At 34.6% G+C, this 20,456-nt stretch overlaps 3 protein-coding genes and 1 long non-coding RNA gene across 4 annotated transcripts in view; 2 read left to right on the top strand and 2 right to left on the bottom strand.

Moving 5' to 3' along the window:
- The window catches only part of LOC106293405 (probable 9-cis-epoxycarotenoid dioxygenase NCED5, chloroplastic), a 6,370-nt gene extending 4,024 nt beyond the window's left edge, over positions 1-2,346 (top strand). The window contains exon 2 of the mRNA XM_013729085.1: positions 420-2,346. Within this exon, the coding sequence (XP_013584539.1) occupies positions 420-2,160 (1,741 nt within the window). The 3' untranslated portion in view covers positions 2,161-2,346. The remainder of the gene's footprint in view (positions 1-419) is intronic.
- Positions 2,347-8,140: 5,794 nt separating this feature from the next.
- Positions 8,141-8,767, bottom strand: LOC106294375. Its single transcript, XM_013729926.1, has 2 exons — positions 8,495-8,767; positions 8,141-8,397 (listed from the first exon to the last, which is right to left on the bottom strand). Exons 1-2 carry the CDS (start codon positions 8,745-8,747, stop codon positions 8,207-8,209), a joined length of 444 nt encoding a protein of 147 aa, XP_013585380.1. The 5' UTR covers positions 8,748-8,767; the 3' UTR covers positions 8,141-8,206.
- A 5,517-nt stretch (positions 8,768-14,284) lies between these two features.
- Positions 14,285-15,078, top strand: LOC106293961. Its single transcript, XR_001260693.1, has 3 exons — positions 14,285-14,430; positions 14,541-14,709; positions 14,781-15,078. It is a non-coding gene; the product is annotated as an uncharacterized LOC106293961 (long non-coding RNA).
- Positions 15,079-16,513: 1,435 nt separating this feature from the next.
- On the bottom strand, positions 16,514-18,236 carry LOC106344717. The gene is made up of 3 exons (XM_013784036.1): positions 18,050-18,236; positions 17,023-17,672; positions 16,514-16,759 (listed from the first exon to the last, which is right to left on the bottom strand). The coding sequence occupies exons 1-3, from the start codon at positions 18,234-18,236 to the stop codon at positions 16,514-16,516; spliced, it is 1,083 nt and encodes a 360-aa protein (XP_013639490.1).
- Positions 18,237-20,456: the final 2,220 nt, after the last annotated feature.

Below are 20,456 nucleotides of genomic sequence, written 5' to 3' on the forward strand. Positions count from 1 at the left end.
CTTGTTGGGAAAATTACCCAATATCGATGAGATGAAGATGAGATTAGACAACTAAAAGATTTAAGAAGAAGACTCTTTATAATTTTGGAAAGGGTTTACAAAGATTTTGTTTTGAGAACTCTCTCTTACAAATGTTTTCTCTCTTTGTTTTCTTGATGTGGGATGATTACAAATGGTGCCAAGCACCCCTATTTATACAAGTGGAGGAGCACACTCCAACAAGTTCTAGATTTCTCTAAATTATTATTTATTTCAAAATATCTAACTCCATAACTTTTTCTCTTCTTCTACACAATTCTTCTTCTACACACTTCTTCATCCTTCTCCATTTTTCTCTACATATCTCCTCTTCTTGGGCTCTTGGGTTATAACTTGATTAGTTATTATTCTTGGGCTAATGAGGGAAAACCCAACACAAACACAGCCAAACTCAATCTCTCCTTTGCACCTTCAGATCTCGATGCTCCTTCACCGTCATCCTCCGTTAGTTACACCAACACCAAGTCCAGACGCCGTAAATTCTCAACAAACTCTGTCACAGACTCTCCGGCTTTATTAACTTTCCCAAATTACCCTTCGCCAAACCCCATAATTCCGGAGAAGGACACTTCTCACTGGAATCCTCTCCAACGCGCCGCCTCCGCCGCTTTCGACTTCGCCGAGGCCGCATTACTCTCTCGCGAGCGTTCTCAGCCTCTTCCTAAAACCGTTGATCCTCGCCATCAGATCTCCGGTAACTACGCTCCGGTGCCGGAGCAATCCGTTAAATCATCACTCTCCGTTACCGGGAAAATCCCTGACTGCATTGACGGCGTTTATTTACGTAACGGCGCTAATCCACTCTTCGAGCCAGTCTCTGGCCATCACCTCTTCGACGGAGACGGCATGGTTCACGCCGTTAAAATTACTAACGGAGACGCGAGTTACTCGTGCCGGTTTACGGAAACCGAGAGATTGGTTCAGGAGAAACGTCTTGGTTCTCCGATTTACCCTAAAGCCATAGGCGAGCTACACGGTCACACCGGTATCGCTCGGTTGATGCTATTTTACGCACGTGGTTTATTCGGTTTACTAAATCACCGTAACGGAACCGGAGTCGCTAACGCCGGTTTGGTTTATTTCCACGACCGGTTATTAGCAATGTCTGAAGACGATCTCCCTTACCAAGTTCGCGTCACCGATGATGGCGATCTCGAGACCGTCGGAAGATTCGACTTCGACGGACAATTAAACTCCGCCATGATCGCTCACCCTAAAATTGACCCTGAAACGAAGGAGCTATTCGCGTTGAGCTACGACGTCGTTAAGAAACCGTACCTGAAATACTTCAGATTCTCGCCGGAAGGGGAGAAGTCGCCGGACGTTGAGATTCCTCTCGCGAGTCCGACGATGATGCACGATTTCGCTATCACTGAGAACTTCGTCGTGATTCCTGATCAACAAGTTGTGTTTAAGCTCTCCGACATGTTTCTCGGGAAATCACCGGTTAAGTACGACGGAGAGAAAGTTTCCCGGTTTGCAATTTTGCCGAAAAACGCAGAGGACGCGTCGGAGATGATCTGGGTAGAGTCTCCGGACACTTTCTGTTTCCACTTGTGGAACGCTTGGGAGTCACCGGAGACTGATGAGGTTGTTGTGATCGGATCTTGTATGACTCCGGCGGATTCGATCTTCAACGAGTGTGATGAGCAGCTCAACAGTGTTTTGTCTGAAATCCGGTTAAATCTTAAAACCGGAAAATCCACGCGAAGAACTATAATTCCCGGTTCGGTTCAGATGAATCTTGAAGCTGGTATGGTGAACCGGAATTTTCTTGGGAGGAAAACCCGGTACGCGTACCTAGCCATAGCCGAACTGTGGCCTAAAGTATCTGGATTCGCTAAAGTGGATCTTTCAACCGGAGAAGTTAAAAATCATTTTTACGGTTATAAAAAATACGGAGGTGAACCTTTTTTCTTACCCAGAGGGTTAGAATCCGACGGAGAAGATGACGGTTACATTATGTCGTTTGTTCACGACGAGGAGAGTTGGAAATCGGAGCTTCAGATTGTTAACGCCGTTACGTTGGAACTGGAAGCAACCGTTAAGTTGCCATCAAGAGTACCGTATGGTTTTCACGGCACGTTCGTAAATTCTGCTGATATGGTAAACCAGGCTTGATATGTAGTAAACTGAAACCGGTCATGGTTGGTTTATTGTGCATATGGCAGATTTTAGTTTTTTCTTTTTGTGGAAACAAATACTAGTTTTCTAAAGCAAAAGCGGCGGGAGCCGGCTTGTAGCTAGTGTAAGTATAATTTTTGTGAGCTCAGCTGCTTTCTGTTGCATTTTTTTTCCTGGTGTAAAATGGACAATTAAGCCTGTTAAATTAATTAATAAATTAGATTTTGATCCGCGTTTTGAAAGCTCGAGTATTTTTTTCTTTTACAAATTTTATATAAATGTGTCAAATATTTGTAAGTTCATGTTTTCTATATATTATTGAACTTTCATTTAAAATATGGGAAAACATTTGGAGTTCAACGTTTAGAGAGTTCTTTTTAATGTTTTCATATGGTGACAACATTTCACTCTTTGAATTCAAATATAAATCATATCGAATTATAATTTATGTATAAAAAATTAGAGTTTAATATTTCTATCACAGATTATGCCAAATCATTTAAACTTTACTGGACATCATATATATTTAAAAGTGAGGATATTATTTTCTTTTTAAATTGGGCAATTCTCTCAAATAACCATTTTTAAGTTTTTGTCACAAAAATTACTCTCAAGAAATAAAATGACCAAAATAGCCTTTTTTATTTTGAAATTTTTAATATTTATCTTTTATTTTTTAAAGTTTGAAACTCTATCCCAAAATCCCACCCCTTAACTCTAAACCCTAAGTCTAGATTAGTTAACCCTAGGGTAAAAATGTATTTTTACATACATTTTTACCATTTAATAAAACTTATTTTTGTCATTTTCTTCATTGAAGGCTATTTTTGTGACAAAAACTTAAAAATAGCTATTATAGGGAATTTCTCATTTAAATTCTATAAAAATTTGTTAGTTAACGGATTATGCGTTTTTGTATGAGATAACCTACTACATTTATGATTTGTAGCAGTTTGCTTTGCTTTGTAGTTTATAAAACAACAAAGATATTCATTTACTTTTGAAAATGTGGTTTTAATATTTAAAGACAATTTTATTGATTAACAAAATAAATTTAAAATATTCTTTGGAATATTAGTATATAGTTTAGAAAGTTCTGAATATATTGTTGTAATCAAATCAGATAAATTTGCCAAGACAATGATACACATTAATGACAGAATTAGGTTACACGAAATCACAACTATTTTGTTGGAAAAATTAAATATATTAACATGGTTAAGAAAAATAAACGATAATGAAGATATTTGACTTTTTTTACAATGGTTCTGGTTTATTTAGTGTTTACATCATACTCTTATTAAAATGAAAATAGAAGTCAAGAAAACTTACCAATACAATCCCATGTGTGAAGGGTTGATGTCAAAGAGTTTTGGATTCTTTGAGCGACTATTTTTTAGTAGCTATTCCAATGAATTAAATCTGTGACATTAAGCTGACCATGATTAGATCTAATCTAGAAAATAAATATTAAATGTGAAGATAATGAATTTACCTGAGATTTATAGAAAAGACAACTGTTTAGGTCACATGAAAAAGCTGAAGAAAATGAAGAATGATCAAATCATATGGGGCTTCAAAAGAGAAATCATTATGATAGTTCATCTGCACATAAACCAAAACCATAATCAGCAAACAAAAAATATATGTATATATATAAAGTCTTAACATTTTAAAATAAAATAAATTTACTAAATCGAAAACATAAAAAATAAAGTCATAAAAATTAAGTGACTTCGTTTCTCTGTTGTGAATGTCTTATATATATAGTAAATTAGTAAACGTTTCTAAATGACATAGTTTCCACGAGAAGCTTTGAAATATAATATTCTTTAATAAATTCTCAAAAAATATTATGTTTATAAGGTAAGATTATTTTTGGAATATCTTGTTAATAAAGGTAAATGATAATATCTCGTGAGTAGGAATGTCAAACAGGTTGATCTGTCTCATCTCGTCCCGTACCGCAGTGCGCTCGTTTTCGAGCGGGTCACGGCGGGTCAGGTCCGCGCGGGCTGCAGTCCTCAAAATGGCTGACCAAACCCGTACCACAAAACATGTAGGCCTTTGCGGATCGGTCCACGGGACATAAAATTACAAACGGACATATGACTCCTGAACGCTTCAAGACGTGATTAGGACGCTTTATCAGTTTCATGACGCATCAGTAAGTGAGTTTAGACGAGGATTGAACTGGATAAAGCAATACACTTGTTAGTAAAAGATTTTAGTTGGATCAAAACACTAGTTTATTACTTTTGTTAGACTCCAAACATTTTAAAAATAAACAATACTTTAGTTGTTGAATCCAAATATTATAACTTATAAGTTCATAACAAATGCTTTAGTTTTCTGAATCCAAAATTAAATAAAACCAACAGCAATTCAAAGATGCTAATCCAAAAAATAAATAAAAAGAAAAAACCAATCACACTTCTTATTCTTCATCTTTATCACCAACAAACGACAAAAAGATGGAGATTTATGTTCTTCACCATCAACTTCATCTTCTGCAAATAAGAATAATAGAAGTCAGTTAAAGATATATTGAAACCTAAAACTCCAAAATGTATGATAATGTGAACAAATACATATAGGCAAAACTACGAAGAACCCATTGCGAGAACTAGATCTTCTTCTTCGGTAGAAAGTGAGTTTTTCAAGTTTCTTATGATGACTCGAAGAAGCTCCACCGGTGCAGATCGAAGGCGCTTGGGAGACCGGAAGCATCATCTACCCTGAAACCACCATCACCGGAGGTACATAATGTCGAATCTCCTTCTCTCTCTCTCTCTATGTTTTAGGTGAAAGCAGAAATGGAGACTTAGGGTTGCGGGTCTTCAAAATCCCGCAGGTTAACCTGTAGCCCATCCCGCTTTCGACTCGTCCCGCTTTGAACCCGTCCCACTTTTGACCCGTCCCGCTTTTAACCCGTTCTGCGAGGCCCGCAATTTTGCAGGCTTACTATATGGAGGCCCAATCCTACCCTGCAGCAAACTTTTACGGGTCAGGCACGCGGTCCAGGTCCTTGATTGCCATCCCTACTCGTGAGTGGATTGCACCATAATTTTGGTTGGCATATTTCACTATAAACATTAAATATTAAATGCATGAAATTAGGAGATAAGATATTTCGTCAGCCGATTGAACAAATTTTTGAATGACATGTTACACTACAAATATTTATATATGAAATATATACTAGATTTTGACTCGCCATTTAAATGGACATGAATAATTGTATTTAAAATATTTTTATGTATCTAATATTATAAATTGTACTATAGTTAATTTATAAATTTATAATTTATGTTTAGATTGTATGTATGATTTATTAATTTTTAGGTAGACTAAAATTGCAGTAATTTCAAATTATTTAAACCCGTCGTATAAATAATCTGTTTAATTTATTTTGAAATGTTTAATTGTTTTATATGTTTTGTTTAAAAATGATATATCAAATCATGAATGCTAATAAGAAGGGATTTGTTTAGGGATATACCGATAATATAATGAGAATAAAAATGATATTCATATTTAGCTTTGCTAAAGTTTTAATAAAATGTAAAACAAATAGTTCTAAACTTAATAAATTGAGAAAAATAGTTGTCAATAATCTGATACATTTGGTATACAGACGTTCTGTATGCAATATTCTTTTGTATGGAATTTTATAGTTTATTGTTAAAATTCAATGGTTTAGGATTTGTATAGTTATGAATTTTTACTCCTAACGGTATTGTAACTGTAATATACTACCGTTTATTGTTCGTAAGTTAGGGTATTGGGTTTATGGTACACCCGCTTCTAACAGCAAAACCAATCAAAAATTAAGGGCGAAATCCTAATAAAGATTTTTCTTTAATAGTATAAGATAAGATATAAGAAAAAAATCTAGAGCGTATACTACAACAACTTTTTAATTGACACATCCCACTATAGATATTTAATATTATGTGATATTGTATTAACATTCATTGTTATATAGATTTGATATTTTATTTTTCATATTAATCATACTACAAATATTATATTATAAATTTATAACACTCTGGTAAATAGTAAAATTATAAGTTTTAAATATAATAAGCTTTAAATAATAAATAAAAACAAAGTTATAGTGAGAATATTTATAAAAAATTGATGTAACCAGTTTTTAGAATAATAAATATAGTGCATAAAAGGAAATGATAGAAAATGGAGATTATATACATTTAATTATTTTTATTTATATTTCTGGAGTATTTTCTAAATTAATTGTTTAGTCGAAAATGATTCAATTTTAAAATGTCTAAATTACCTTTAGTGAAAATCACGGTTAGACTAAAAGCTAAAAGTAATTACTGGAAAAAATCCAAAGTGCATGATGCTTTAATAGTATAGATCATCGATACCTTTCCCAGTAAATTTTGTAGTAATAGTTTTTACTGAAAATATATGCTAGTATTCCTGGAAGTATAGTACTGTGTTCAGAAAAAAAAAATTCCTGGAAATATCATCATAAAACTATGATAAATCTCATAAAAAGCAAAAGACAAAAGACTGAAATTGAGTATGATTGGTGGAGGACTGTGACAGTTACGTGTCTTTGTAGTTTGTGTTTGTTGTCTCGTCGGAACAAACACTTCGGTATAGATCTAATATAAAGGCGAGAGTTGTTAACGATAGAGCTACGCCTACCCATTCGGATTCGGATTCGGATCAGGTTTTTCGGATTTTCGGGTTTTTGGATTTACGTTTCTAAATTTACTAAAATTTTATTAGTACGGGTCGGGTTCGGATAATAACACTTCAGATTCGGTTCAAAATTATATTGTATCCTAAAACCATAAAATAACCATATATTGTTCGAATTCGGGTTATATCGGTTCAGTTCAGATATAACAGAAGTAAAAAACAAAAATTTAACACAAAACATAAATAAAAATACCTAAATTAAATAAAAATTAATCTATCATACATGAAATTAATAAAATAACAATAAAATGTAAATCAAACATGAAAACAATCATTATTTGTAAACAATATGCATTACCTTACTGAGAATACACTTGTTATTTCAATGAGCAAAATTAAAAGTACTTATTTATAACTAATTGTATACTTAAAGAATTTATTAAAATTTTAATATTTATTTTTTATATATCATATTACCACAAATATTGAATTAATAACTGAAATACTTATATATTTCAAAATATTTATATTGACTATTAATTTTGGTTTTTTCGGGTTATCCATTTTGGTTCGGTTAATAACACTTCGTGTTTGGATATTTTTTGTACCACCTACAAGACCCATTTTGGTATTTTTTATATTTCGGATCGGATAACGGATCAGGTTTTTCGATTTGGGTCCGGTTCGGATTTCAGATTCTAGATTTTATGCCCAGTAAGAAGTGATAAACTCTTAATATATTTAATGTACTTTAATACTTTGATGAAAACATTACTTAAATTTCTTTTTGACAAGTTTGTTTCTTGAACTAGTGGTATTTTTTCTTTTATATTTTCTTTTAAAGTTTCTAACTTAAACGATAGAAAAATACGTGACTGATTTATTTCAAATTTCAAATACAGAAATTACATTGACTTAGAATCTTTTTTTGTTAACTTAGATAGGTAACATTAAACATGATAGTAGTAAACTAGAGCTTGATCCTCACGTCCGTACGGATTTTTACCTTTTTATAAATTGTTTAGTAACATTTTTAAATATATAGATTATTAGATATTTTTAGGTTCATACAAACTTACCCAGATCCGGAAGAATCTAAATCGAATTCTATCCAAAAAATTATAATACTTAAACATATTTTACATTGCTCCACCAAAGCATTAGAAATATACACAGTACTGACATTACCATAACATTCAGTCACGCACAACTGACATTATCGATACGTTATACACACATCTGACGTTAATACTAACTTATGTGTACTCCCCGATATGAGACATCCAAAATGCAACTTCCCTTCACTTTAGCTTCCAAAATATTACACGTTCCCACTCTTACTTCATACATTATTTTTGCTTTAGTTCTAGAGATCAGTTGTTCCACCGTCGTTGCCTTCAACTTTAATGGGAGTTAGTTCCGGTTCTACCTCATTATCTGCTTTTGGCGTCTCAGCAAGGGAACCTCCTACTACTTCACTGTTGCCTTGGGCTCCTGTTACACTCCCTTCTGCCTCTCTTTTAATGTTCCTTTCCCCGCCCATTACCGAGGACTCACCTATTTTCGTGTGTAGTTGAAGTGAAACATAATTAGATATATCTACGCTTTCAAGTCATGAGAAGGAATGAATTAGGGTAAAATGTATTTTGCTTACCTCGCAGTAAGATTGCCTCAGTGGCCGGGTTCTGACTTCCAATATTAGATATACTTCCCTCTCTTCGGTGTACACCGTTAGTATTATCCTGTCCTGATGAAGCGCGGGAGGAGTCATCGCTGAGAAACATTAGTGGATGTTGATATGGACTGCTGCTGTTCCCAATAATGAGATAAGTGTTTTGGTAGCCAACGTGTTCTGATCCGGGAACACCATAGATTCTTTGGAGCTCAAGTGCGTACCTTGAATCCATTATGTTTTCCCAATATCTAGTTCTCATTTCTTCCCCTCCCCAAGGATTTCGATAGTATGATTGAGGCAAATTGGGGATAAACCCTCCTCCGCATCCATCATACATACCTGAATCATTCATGTTTATTATTTGTTCATGTTGTCCAAAGCCTGGAAAATTTATTAAACTTGTCAAATAGGAGGTCATTTTAAATGTGATTCGTGTATCTATTTATTCTGGTATATTTAGGATTTATTACACATATTGTAAAACCGGATCTACTAAATGTCTACTGGAATTTTACTCTGAGTACCTGATACATTGCCACCAGTTAACTCTATAGATCCTCCACTCCGATTTATATTTCCCACCACATGCCCTGTTCCGTTTGGATTATTAACCACTGGGATAACATGATCTCCACTACCATCACCGACAGCAACGTTAAGGTCCAGAGAGTTCTTTGCCTTCTCGATCTCAAAAGAAAACCGATATAGAAGCACCATCTTGTCCTCATCGAAAATTTCGTGCAATACTTTTGTACTGCATGTAATCTCATAACCTCTTATTAAATCTGTCACATATACATAAATACAATCTTATTTTATCGATTTATTCATTACTTAACATGTAAGATTAATGTTATATTTTTGTTCACTGACCTCTAATCGAAGCCAAATGCTCTTCCTCGGTGATTCCGTCTGCAAGAAATTTTTTTGCTCCGATAGTGAAAGGTGCCCTGCAGATGAAGTCATACTTAGCAACGGCTTCTGCTCCTATTATTACACACAGTGTTGGGTCTGTGTTCCATGAGTGCACACTCAGCAGCAACTGGATGTCACTGGTCGTCTTTATGTTATGAGGTGGGCATGTCTCACCATCCGGCTCTAGAAGCCAATCTGGAAGCTGAAAAATTATGCCAATAGGAGTTTGGGTCGTAGCGTTAAATACCCCTCTAACAATGGTTTGGACCCGCTGGATGGGTTCATTCTCACGAACTAATGTAGCATGCGACATAGATGTTGGATCTTCATGGAATGCCCATACTCCCTGTTGCGATTTCCTCCATTCTCCCTTCACCACCCTAACAAGGCGAGCCATCTGCAGATGAGGAAAGTCAAATTTATCACCACCGATTCTTACAATATATTGTTACGGTATGGTTACTACTTCAAACCCTAATTGCATTATATACACGTTATGGAAAAGACCTCTGAAATACTCTCTGTTTAGAAAGACTCGTACAAGTTTTGCTTTGTTGTAGCCTGTTTTTATAGAACCCGGTGCAGTAGAAAATGAACTTAGAGGTTGTGTCTTTTTATATCAAATCGTAATGATCTGCTTACCGGTCACACTCTGTACCGCCAAAAAAAAACCACAGAATCCAAACCATATCCCTTCATTAAATGCACGCAGCCTAGCTATCTTTAGGTCCTCATCGCTACGCACCTCTTTAAATGACAACTCAGGCCTTCTCCTATTTTTAGTAAATTAATAATGTTTTCACATCAGTAACTCTTGGTAAAGTAAGTGATTACGCACCTCTTGAAAGGGGTTTTCTTCGTTGCGAAAATGGAAAATATCTTCAATAGTGTATGCGGTTTATGTGTCGGTTAAGTTTTTAAATCGGTATTTAAAAATAAAACAACAGGTTCAGTTAAACATGTGAAGGAAACTCAATTACGTAATAGGTTTGAAATTTGGACACAACAGCGTCACGTGCTTATATAATTACACACCATTATTCACCCCAAAAAATTACTTTTAAAAATGGTTACATCTTTCAGTTCGGCTTTTGGATAAGAATTACTATTATCGTATTGTTATGTAAGCACATCTTTCAATTACCATATTATCATATAATATACAATTTGGTTATACAAACCATATCCTCTCCCTTAATTGTTGCTATAAAATTTGGGCTATTTAGTTGCAAATACACATATGAAAAGATAATTAGGAAGTCCAGCAAAATTATAGTTAAGAAAATAGTTGGAAAAATTTTCGTTACATCTACCCGGTCGTATTTTCATATAGCTGTTATATACAACTAAAACCTGGATAGATATTTTAAGTTATGTTATGATATTATTTCCTATTATTTTCTATTTGTACGTAGCCTTTATTTAGAGAATTTAAATGGTATAAACATGGCTAAACCACATGTTTTTCCTTATCTATTGAAGTAGTTCGAACTCTGTTTTTTTTAAATAATTTTGTAGTGTGGTTGACAAAATATATGGATACCTTTGAGTTTGAAATATTTCTTATAATTACCGTAATTATTTCTGTAATTAAGGTTTGGGTTTAAAGTAGGTTTGTGTTTAGGGTTTATAGTTTTGGTTTAGGTTCAAGAGTTTGGGTTTAGGGTTTAGTTTAAGGGTTTATACGATATAATTTTGGTTTAGGTTCTACCATTTGGATTTAGAGTTCTTGTTTAGGGTTTAGTTATTGGATTTAGCGTTTACAGTTTAACTTTTATGGTTTAGGGTTTACATTGCGGTGATAGCGTCGCTAAAATTAACATTTTTTCCTTTTGGAATTTCGAATTTAAAAAAAAAGAATTAATATTTTTAAATTCTTATCTAGTTGGCATTTTGATTGTTGAAAATAGTTGTGATGAATATAAGTTTTGTGAGTTTATGAATGATGAATCGTATAGCTTGCTGTAAAAGCTAAAGCCATCGAATAGTTAATTAAAAGGGTTAATTAGCTGAATATACACATTTTAATTAGGGTAATTAATTAAAATCGCTTAGTTCCACTTCTCATATTTTGTACTCCAGCTCCTAATTATTGGAATTAGATTTTGATATAGTTTTTGGGTGTACATCATAGGTTGTATTGTATGGGTTTTTGTATATACTCAGTTTTGTTCGGGATAGTGTCACTATCTTCAATGAGTTAACGTTGACATGCGTGTACTGATTAAATCTTATATTTGAGTTTGTGTTTTTGTTGTACAATACGATTATAGTCTAATGTATTGTGTATATATAACTGGTTTTCAAATTTACAATCATATACAATTTTTATACTTCATCTATAAACTTACTTGTTCGTTTGATATGCGTTTACCTTTACCTTTATGCTATTATTATTATATATGATTCTACCAAATGGGTTAACGTAAATGTTCTACTAGTGGGATGGGTTTAGGTTTTTATATTAGTTGTTTGATTTAGTTTTCTATATGTTCGTGATTGTGTTTTGTCTTTATATTTCAAAATACGGTTTCGGTTAAAGGAAAACCAAGGGGGTTTCGATTTATGAAATACGAAGTGGTTTGGATTTAGGTATCACATTACGAATGGTTTTGAGGTTCGTTTATAAGTACGGTGGTTAGTGATTAGTTTGACGAATAAACTCTAGTTTATGAAATAACCAGGGTAGTGTGTACAATATGTTTGAGTTTATGTCTTCAGCAAGGAATTGCAGTCCTGGTTATAGATACTGGTTCTCTATATATATCACTGGTTTTCAGATATGGTCCAATGTAATTGTTAAATAAATATATCAGTTTTCTGTACAAAAGCTTGAGATATTAAAATAAAAATATATAAATGGTAGTTTTGTAGTGTGGTTGAGAAAATATATGGATACCTTTGAATTTGAAATATTTCTTCTAATTGCCGTAATTAATTCCATAACTAAGTTTTGGGTTTAGAGTAGGTTTGGTTTAGGGTTTATAGTTTTGGTTTAGGGTCTACAGTTTGGGTTTAAAGTTTACTTTAAGGGTTTATACGATAAAATATTGGTTTAGGATTTAGCATTTGGGTTAGGGTTTAGTTATCTGATTTAGCGTTTACAGTTTAAATTTTAGAGTTTAGAGTTTACATTGCGGTGATATCGTCGCTACAATTGATATTATTGTTTTTTCTTGTAATTTAGATTTTTGTAGACAAAAATTAATATTTTTAAAGTCTAATCTAGTTGGCAATTTGATTGTTGATAAAAGTTGTGGTCAATTTAAAGGTTCTCTATATTGGTTAATATAAGTTTTGTTAGTTTATGGATGATGACTCGTATAGCTGGCTGTAAAAGCTAATCCCATCTAATAGTTAATTAAATTCGGTTAGAACCACTTTTCATATCTCGTACTCCATCTCCTAATTATTGGAATTAGTTTTCGATTGAGTGTGTGGGTGTACAGAATAGGTTGTATTGTATGGTTTTTTTTATATAATCAGTGTTGTTCGGGATAGTGTCACAATCTTCTATGGGTTAACGTTGACATGCATGTATTGATTAAATCTTATGTTTGAGTTTCTGTTTTTGTTGTACAATAAGATTATAGTAGAACTTATTATATATGTATAACTGGTTTTCAAATTTACAATCATACAAAATTTTAATACTTCACCTATAAACGTACTTGTTCGTTTGTTTTGCGTTTACCTTTACATTTATGCTATTATTATTATATATGATTCTACCAAAAGAGTTAACGTTAATGTTCTACTATTGGGTTGGGTTTAGGTTTCTATTTAACTTATTCGATTTAGTTTTGTATATGTTCGTGATTGTGCATTGTCTTTATATTTCAACATACGGTTTCAGTTATAGGAAAACCACGGAGTTTGGATTTATGAAATATCAAGTGGTTTGGATTTACGTATCAAATTACAAATGGTTTTGAGGTTCGTTTATAAGTGCGGTGGTTAGTGTTTACTTTGCCGAATAAACTCTAGTTTATGAAATAACAATGGCGGTTTGTACGATATTGTTTAGTTTATGTATTGAGCAAGGTTTTTCTGTCCTGGTTATAGATAATGGTTGTCCATATATATCACTGGTATCCAGATATGGTGCAATGTAATTGTTAAATAAATATATCAGGTTTCAGTAAAAAAGTTTGAGATATTCAAATAAATATATATAAATGGTGGTTTTAGGTTTAACTAAATAATTAGTAAATACTATGGAATTGTTAAATAAATATGTATAAATTTTACTTATGGGTGTCGGTAACTAAGTATGGTGATTTCGGTTCAGTTTTGAGAATAAAGTTTGGATTTTTTAATTAGCTAAGGAGTTTGGGTGTTTGAAATGACACGTGGTTTGAGTTTTTTTTTTTTTTTTTTTTTTGAACTTAAACACGTGGTTTGAGTTAGGTTTCCAATTTCTATTGGTGTGTTTGTTTTGTTCATAATTACGTTGTTTAATGTTTACTTTAACTATTTTGTTTGGTGGTTATGAATAACCAACTGCGTTGGCTTTATACGTACAATCCGGATTTGTTGAATCTTAGACCTCCGGTTTTTGTAACTCCTGTCTGAAGGGGTTTCGTTTTAGGTACTACAATATGTTTGAATTTATGTCTTCGCAAGGATTTTCGTTGAGTGTGATCGTAAATGGTTTTCTATATATACATCAGGTTTTCTAAAATGTTATCTTTAAATTGGTTAATCATAAAAACTGTCAACAAACCTTTTTACGTTCTATTAGTGTATCTATTTATTTCATGTCAATAATTTTGTCACGTGGTTTTCTGTATAACACATTGTTTTTGTTGTGTTGGGTGTAGGTTTCCAAGTACACCTCTGTTAATGTCTCTCTCAGGAACTTTTATTGACCTTTATCCCCATTTCTAAACACATATCTTATTTTACGTTTTATGCCCCAAATATTCCTGTTACAGGGAAAAAACTTCAAAAGCGGCCATGGGCGAGTCACGGATCGAATGTGAGGAATTCAATTATCGGTAAATCGTCAACTCCGCATTATCTTCTTGTGAATTTAATGCATCTTTATGTATGGATCTGGGTTATTCGTTCCTTACGTTCTGTTATTGGATTTTCTACCAAAATTTAGATCTGGGCAGGAAAGTGTCAGATGTGAAGGATCTTCTTCAGGTCGAAATGTATGGTCCTTTCATGGTGTTCCCACACGGTGCTGGTGTGGATGTGGCATCACTACTTATGTGTCGAAGACCAGGAAGAATCCCAATCGCGAATTTTATAGGTGTAAAATTGCAGTCAAGGTAAAATAATTCCATTTGATTGAATATGAATTTCTTTTGTTTTGATTGATGGAGTAGTTTATGTCGTAAAGAAAGGGGGAACAACATCTCTTCAAGTGGGTCGATGAATCTTGGACCGAGGAGAAACTTATGGAGGAAGCGAGAAAGAGGTCAATGGAGGAGGAAATTGAAGGTCGTACAATGCATAGTAATGATAACCCTGAAGTAGTTGAAGCTTCGAAAGACCGTGGTTGTGTTGGAGTTATTAAATTTATTTGTCCTAAAATTTGGTAAGTCTTTGTTTGTTTATGTATGGATAAAGATTGTAGTTTTTGGTCCGTAGGTACCATAACGCCATTCTTCAATTTATGTAACACAAATCTCGAACATTATCGCCTTTTTGTGTTCGCATTATTACTTACTATATGCTCACATTTGCCATTATCTTTAAAACAATTACGAAAACCCCAACAATCAGACATCAAATAGTGAATTCATGAAATATAAAAGTAATAAAATATTAATTAGGTGAATATAGTGTAGAGTTATAATCTGTTATTACAGAATACAAATCCAACAACTTTTGTTACAGAGAAGAAAATTTTGTTTATTGTTTATTACGAATAAGTTAGTACACAGTACATGAGCCTGTAGGAAACCGAAAAACCGAACTAGGAGGTGTCTTTCAAATGGGTTGAGCTTTGGATCATGAAGACCATTTACTTTAGGTTTCAGTCTCTGCCTTCATGTTTTCAAAGATTTGAAAAGTGTTGTTCTTCTTTCTTCCTTTTGTTCTTTGGTGAATCTTGTTTGCTCTATAAGCCCGGCATCCTCATATCACAAGTCTTTGTATTATTATTACTTATGCTATGTCTGCGAACCGAAGTGATTATGTTAATGTATTAACGCCGACACATTTTTTTCAACTGAAAGAGTTTATTTATATTACAGTCCCTCGGGAATTAAGATAATCTGGCCCCTCCCCATATCATTAAATTTACATAAACTTATTTTACACTATTTCTTATTTGACATCTCTCCAAACCTGCATACACCTTCATCATCCGAGGTTGACTCTTTCCAAACTTCATATACTTTACTACTTCATATCGTCGTTTTGCAAGTTGCTCGGTTATGCCCTGCGCATTTGCATCGACTGCACAATGTTCGTTTCCTTGCTCCCCTCCTCTGCATAGTATACAAATATTATTTAAAAAAATTACTGTTATTTAACCTTCTATGACGAGTATATTTACCTGGAATTCTCCTCTTGATAAAATTCGGTTTTTCCTCCGTCTTCCAGGTGGCCTCATGGTTGCTGGTGGATTTACGCTAACTTGGCTACACGAGCCTTCACTCGATAGGATTTGCACACTTTCGTGTTCCACTGCTGGGGCTATGATAGCCGCATAAGCAGCCCTATATGTTGTTAATGTATAACATTCAGAAACCAAACTTTCGACTCTTACTTTGTACCTTATTGCAGCTGCGACCGCATGCGTGCATGGAATTTTCAGTGACTGAAATTCATTGCAAGTACACGTGTGTGAAGCTAGGTTAACATGAAATATGTAACCCAGTTTGTATTTCACTTCATACTGATCACGTGCAATTACGCTAACTTCATACATTCCACAGTTCTCAAAGTTAGCTTGCACAATTTCCGAAACTCGGGGGGTGAGATGGTTATCTCCTTTACATTGTAGTTGCCTTCTCATAGAAAACCAGGTCATAACCTTCGAGCGTATGTATTCGATGAGTGGAAGGATAGGATACTCCCTTGCTTCACGCAACACTGCATTCCATGTTTCCGCCACATTACTTGTCATGATGTGTAACAATCTCCTTTGAAGTGTGCTCTTGCCCAGTGATCGAAGCCTATTCCCGTCAGATATTCTGCACATGAGGCGTTAACTCGTTCTATCTCATTGAAGGCAGAGTAGAATTCACACACTCGAAACGCCCTTGCAGCTTTCCCAACGAGGAAACCCAAGTGTTTATCCTTGAAATAGGTTTGAATGTTTCTTTTCAAATGTAGAATGCGTGCACAATGTCGACTGCACGGGTAAACCTAAAAGTAACAATGATGGGTTAAATATTGGATTAATTAGCTGAATATACACACTTTCAAAAGAAATTGGTCTCTAAAATAACTAATTTACAATTCACCGTCGCAGAGATAACCATAATTGTATGCCAAGTCATTGAAAATCCTTTATTTTATATATAAATCCGGTTATAAAGAATATAGTCCGACATAAGTGGCTTTTAAGTACAATTATTCTTCTATGGTCACATTTTCATTTACAATGAACATATACTTTAAATTCTTACCTTTGCGAGTCCGTAGTATATAGAGGGATGCCTATCAGACACAAAAACTACATCTTCTTCGTTGGGAATAAACTGAGTCAGCTTATTAAAAAACCATTCCCACGCTTTATCATTTTCCCCATCTACCACCGCAACAGCCAATGGAAACACTTGATAGTTTCCATCTTGAGCGGATGCTGTCAACAAACACCCCGCGTATTTGCCCTTCAAATGTGTACCATCAACTACAATCACTCTTCGCATATATTTGAAACCCGCGATGCTTGCAGCTAACGCTAAGAACATGTACTTGAACCTGTCGTCAATGCCCCCAGTGGATTCAGTGTGGACCTCCGCAATTGTACCAGGATTTGCCGCGACTAGCTTCTCTAAGTAAGAAGGGAGAAGGTTGTATGAAGCTCCGGCCGAACCCTTTGCATAATCTAACGCCACTTCTCTTGATCTCCATGCTTTCCCATATGAAATAGGAACATCGTGCTCTCCTCTCATTGCTTGCATAATTTCGGTTGGTTTGGGACCTCCGCCTCTGCCTGCAAACTTTGATTTCATCATCCCACCAATTACTGCATGTGTTGCTTGTGATTGGTACCCAGCCCGACCATCGACAGAACACGAATGATGTAAATCAACTTTCCTCACTTCATACAACTCTGTGTTTTTTAGAATTACCGCATATACTCGCCACTTGCAATTCTGGCAGAAACATCTGAGCACCATTCTTCCGGGGGCGGATCGAGTGGTTTGAAATCGAAATTTATTCCGGATGAAAAATATTGTCATATGCTTTTTAAACTCGTTTCTGTTTTTAAAAACCATTCCAACATATACATCAGTGTTATGTTGTTGTAAACCTGCATTTCGTTTAACATGTATCATAGTTAGGAATTATAGAACGATTAAGTAGGTTGATTTCAAATGTTCGACATTAACTTAACAAGTATTTATTTATGCTACATTTTACAATATTTGTAAACATTAATGTTCCTGATTGATAGTCTAAATAGTGTTCACTTAAACTAATACAAACCCTTGCCGTCACGAGATTCGAAGAAACTGTCGCCCACTACTCCATCTGCATTCATTCCGTAGTAAGAGTCTGATGGATCGGCATCAGATTCAATATTGATGTACTGGACTCGGTTTCCAACATCTTCATTTCGACGACGCAATGTTCCTCTGTTCTCCAGCCCAGTTGGAATATACCCAGTTCTCATTTATGTATCTTACACATATTTATGTCAGTAAACAAGGGTGTACAAAATTTTAGTATTGAACCACAAATTTCACTAACCTTCGTTTGAATTCCCTTCGCGCGATGTCGGATATGGTTGTTCTGTATTAAGCCTACTACTTACTAGTGTTATGTATTTCACCGGCATTAACATATTCAGCCGCGGCCGTATAACCTGTTGATGATCCATCTATGTCAACTATTTCGTTCTCAGACATTGGGGATTGCTCATCTTCAAAGTGTAGTTCTGATGATAGGTTTATTATGTTATCACAGCTTCCACTCCCACATGTTTCCCAATAGTCAGTGTCACCAACCATATCTCCCATCGTTGGGCTGAAGAACATTACATCTTCACTATACTGTTCCAGAGAGCTTGCCCTCCGTGAACTTTCTTGAACATTACCTCTCTTCGCCGGAATAGGTTTGGTTCTGAAACCTATAAACATAGCCTCGGTTAAATATGGAATAGACCTCTCTTTATGGAATATTTTAATATCTGGTTGTCCATAAATAGAATAAGATTTTTCAACTCCTAACTTTCATCAATATATATTTATCTTCTTTTACCTTGTCTCTCCGTATTGAAGAACCTTTTTGATTTATGTATTTCTTCTCCATCATTATTGCTGATATCTACCCCACGAATCATATTACTCAGGTGGTCCTCTGACAGATGTTTTGATTGTTTCACATTTACCTGAGTCGTTTGTTTGGCTTTCTCTATTTCAAAAGAGTAACGGTAAAGAAGCGCAAGCTTCTCCTCCGTGAAGAGCTCACGCAGCACTCTCCCATTACATTTAATCTCGTCATCCCAACCTCCTCTAAGTAATGAAAACAGTTTGGAAACTTGTTATATCTACAAATGTATAACCGGTTACAAATCAACATATTCCATGACTGAAAATTAATTACCGTTTATGACTGAAAAGTGCTCTTCCTCGGTGATTCCTTCAGCAAGGTATGTGATATCGCCAATAGTGAAAGGGGAACGGCAGAGAAAATTGTATTTCGCCACCCCCAGTGGTCCGTCTGTGACACACATGAAACCTTCGTTTTTCCACTCTTGAATGCTCATTAATAATTCAACGTTTTCATCGGTGAGAATTGTATGCGGTGGTTCTTTGATGGTTCGTCTCTCCGTCATAGAGTCGGGTAAGCTATATGTCAGCACCACCGGTTTTGTTGATGGAAGTAAAAGTTCTTCACGGACAAGAGCAAGGAATGCGTCAAATTTTTGGTTTGTACATGCAACAATGAAGTGTTCCACTTCGTTTGGATCTTCTTTGAATATCCAATCGCCTTCATCGTTTTTCGTCCATTGGCCGCATACTAAACGAACTAGTTGGCCCATTTGAAGAAGGAACTTCCTTTTCCTGTTCACATCAATATATGAATTGACAGTAACCAGTTATTTCACTAGCGAGGCTATAAATTGTTTTCAATATTGGGGTTGGACAATAACTTACCTTGATAATTACTGGCAATTTAATTCTCTCACAGTAGAAAATTTTAACTTAGACGTCACCGTGTGTCTTTTCTTTGTCTCTCAACTTTAGAGCCTAGTGAATAGAGTCCCCAGATTTTAGTTGTATTTATAGCGATGTTCAGATATGTATCTGCTGATATATAGAAGTTTATGTAAAATATGTTTATTAGTCATATCATATAATTACTTGCCCTTTATCTACCTACTTCTAGGCTTCTGCCACATTTGTCTCTTTAACATTATAAAATAATCAAAATATTTGCCTCTAACAGTGCACCAAGTTCGGATATCCACACATCGTTGAAAAATATCTAGGGCTATTCACTGTTACTTCTATTATCCGGTTTACAGCAGATTTATTGATCAAATTCGATTATAACCCGTTAGGTAAAATATTTCAAAAAAAATTCCTGGTGATATGATTTATGGATGGAAGTAGTTAGGTTGTTGTTAAAAGTTTCAGACATTGTTACGTATTAACTCGTTTTGTATTGTAACTCAATATGTCTGTAATCATAGGAGATCTTAACCGGATTCCTTAAACAAAGATATCACCTTTACGCTTTTTCATCCGGTTGACAAGTATCTCGTCTTATATCCACACAACCTCCAAAAATATCTTCTCCATGTTCACACTATAGTAGTGTTGTCGAATATCGTTTATCAATAGCTACTACTTCCTGCTTAACATGCATGATTAAACGTTTTAGACTG

This window comes from Brassica oleracea, chromosome C5 (genome assembly GCF_000695525.1).
Source record: "Brassica oleracea var. oleracea cultivar TO1000 chromosome C5, BOL, whole genome shotgun sequence".
Lineage (NCBI taxonomy): Eukaryota > Viridiplantae > Streptophyta > Magnoliopsida > Brassicales > Brassicaceae > Brassica > Brassica oleracea.

What these genes read in the sequence shown, in the direction of transcription:
- LOC106294375 (XM_013729926.1), bottom strand. Translation starts at nt 8,747, where the DNA reads ATGGATTCAAGGTACGCACTTGAGCTCCAAAGAATCTATGGTGTTCCC. An exon ending in TGAGGCAATCTTACTGCGAG is followed by an intron (nt 8,398 to 8,494) that starts GTAAGCAAAATA and finishes ACACGAAAATAG; the next exon opens with GTGAGTCCTCGGTAATGGGC.
- LOC106344717 (XM_013784036.1), bottom strand. Translation starts at nt 18,236, where the DNA reads ATGAGAACTGGGTATATTCCAACTGGGCTGGAGAACAGAGGAACATTG. An exon ending in CGAATCTCGTGACGGCAAGG is followed by an intron (nt 17,673 to 18,049) that starts GTTTGTATTAGT and finishes TAAAAAACACAG; the next exon opens with AGTTGTATGAAGTGAGGAAA. An exon ending in TATACTACGGACTCGCAAAG is followed by an intron (nt 16,760 to 17,022) that starts GTAAGAATTTAA and finishes TGTTACTTTTAG; the next exon opens with GTTTACCCGTGCAGTCGACA.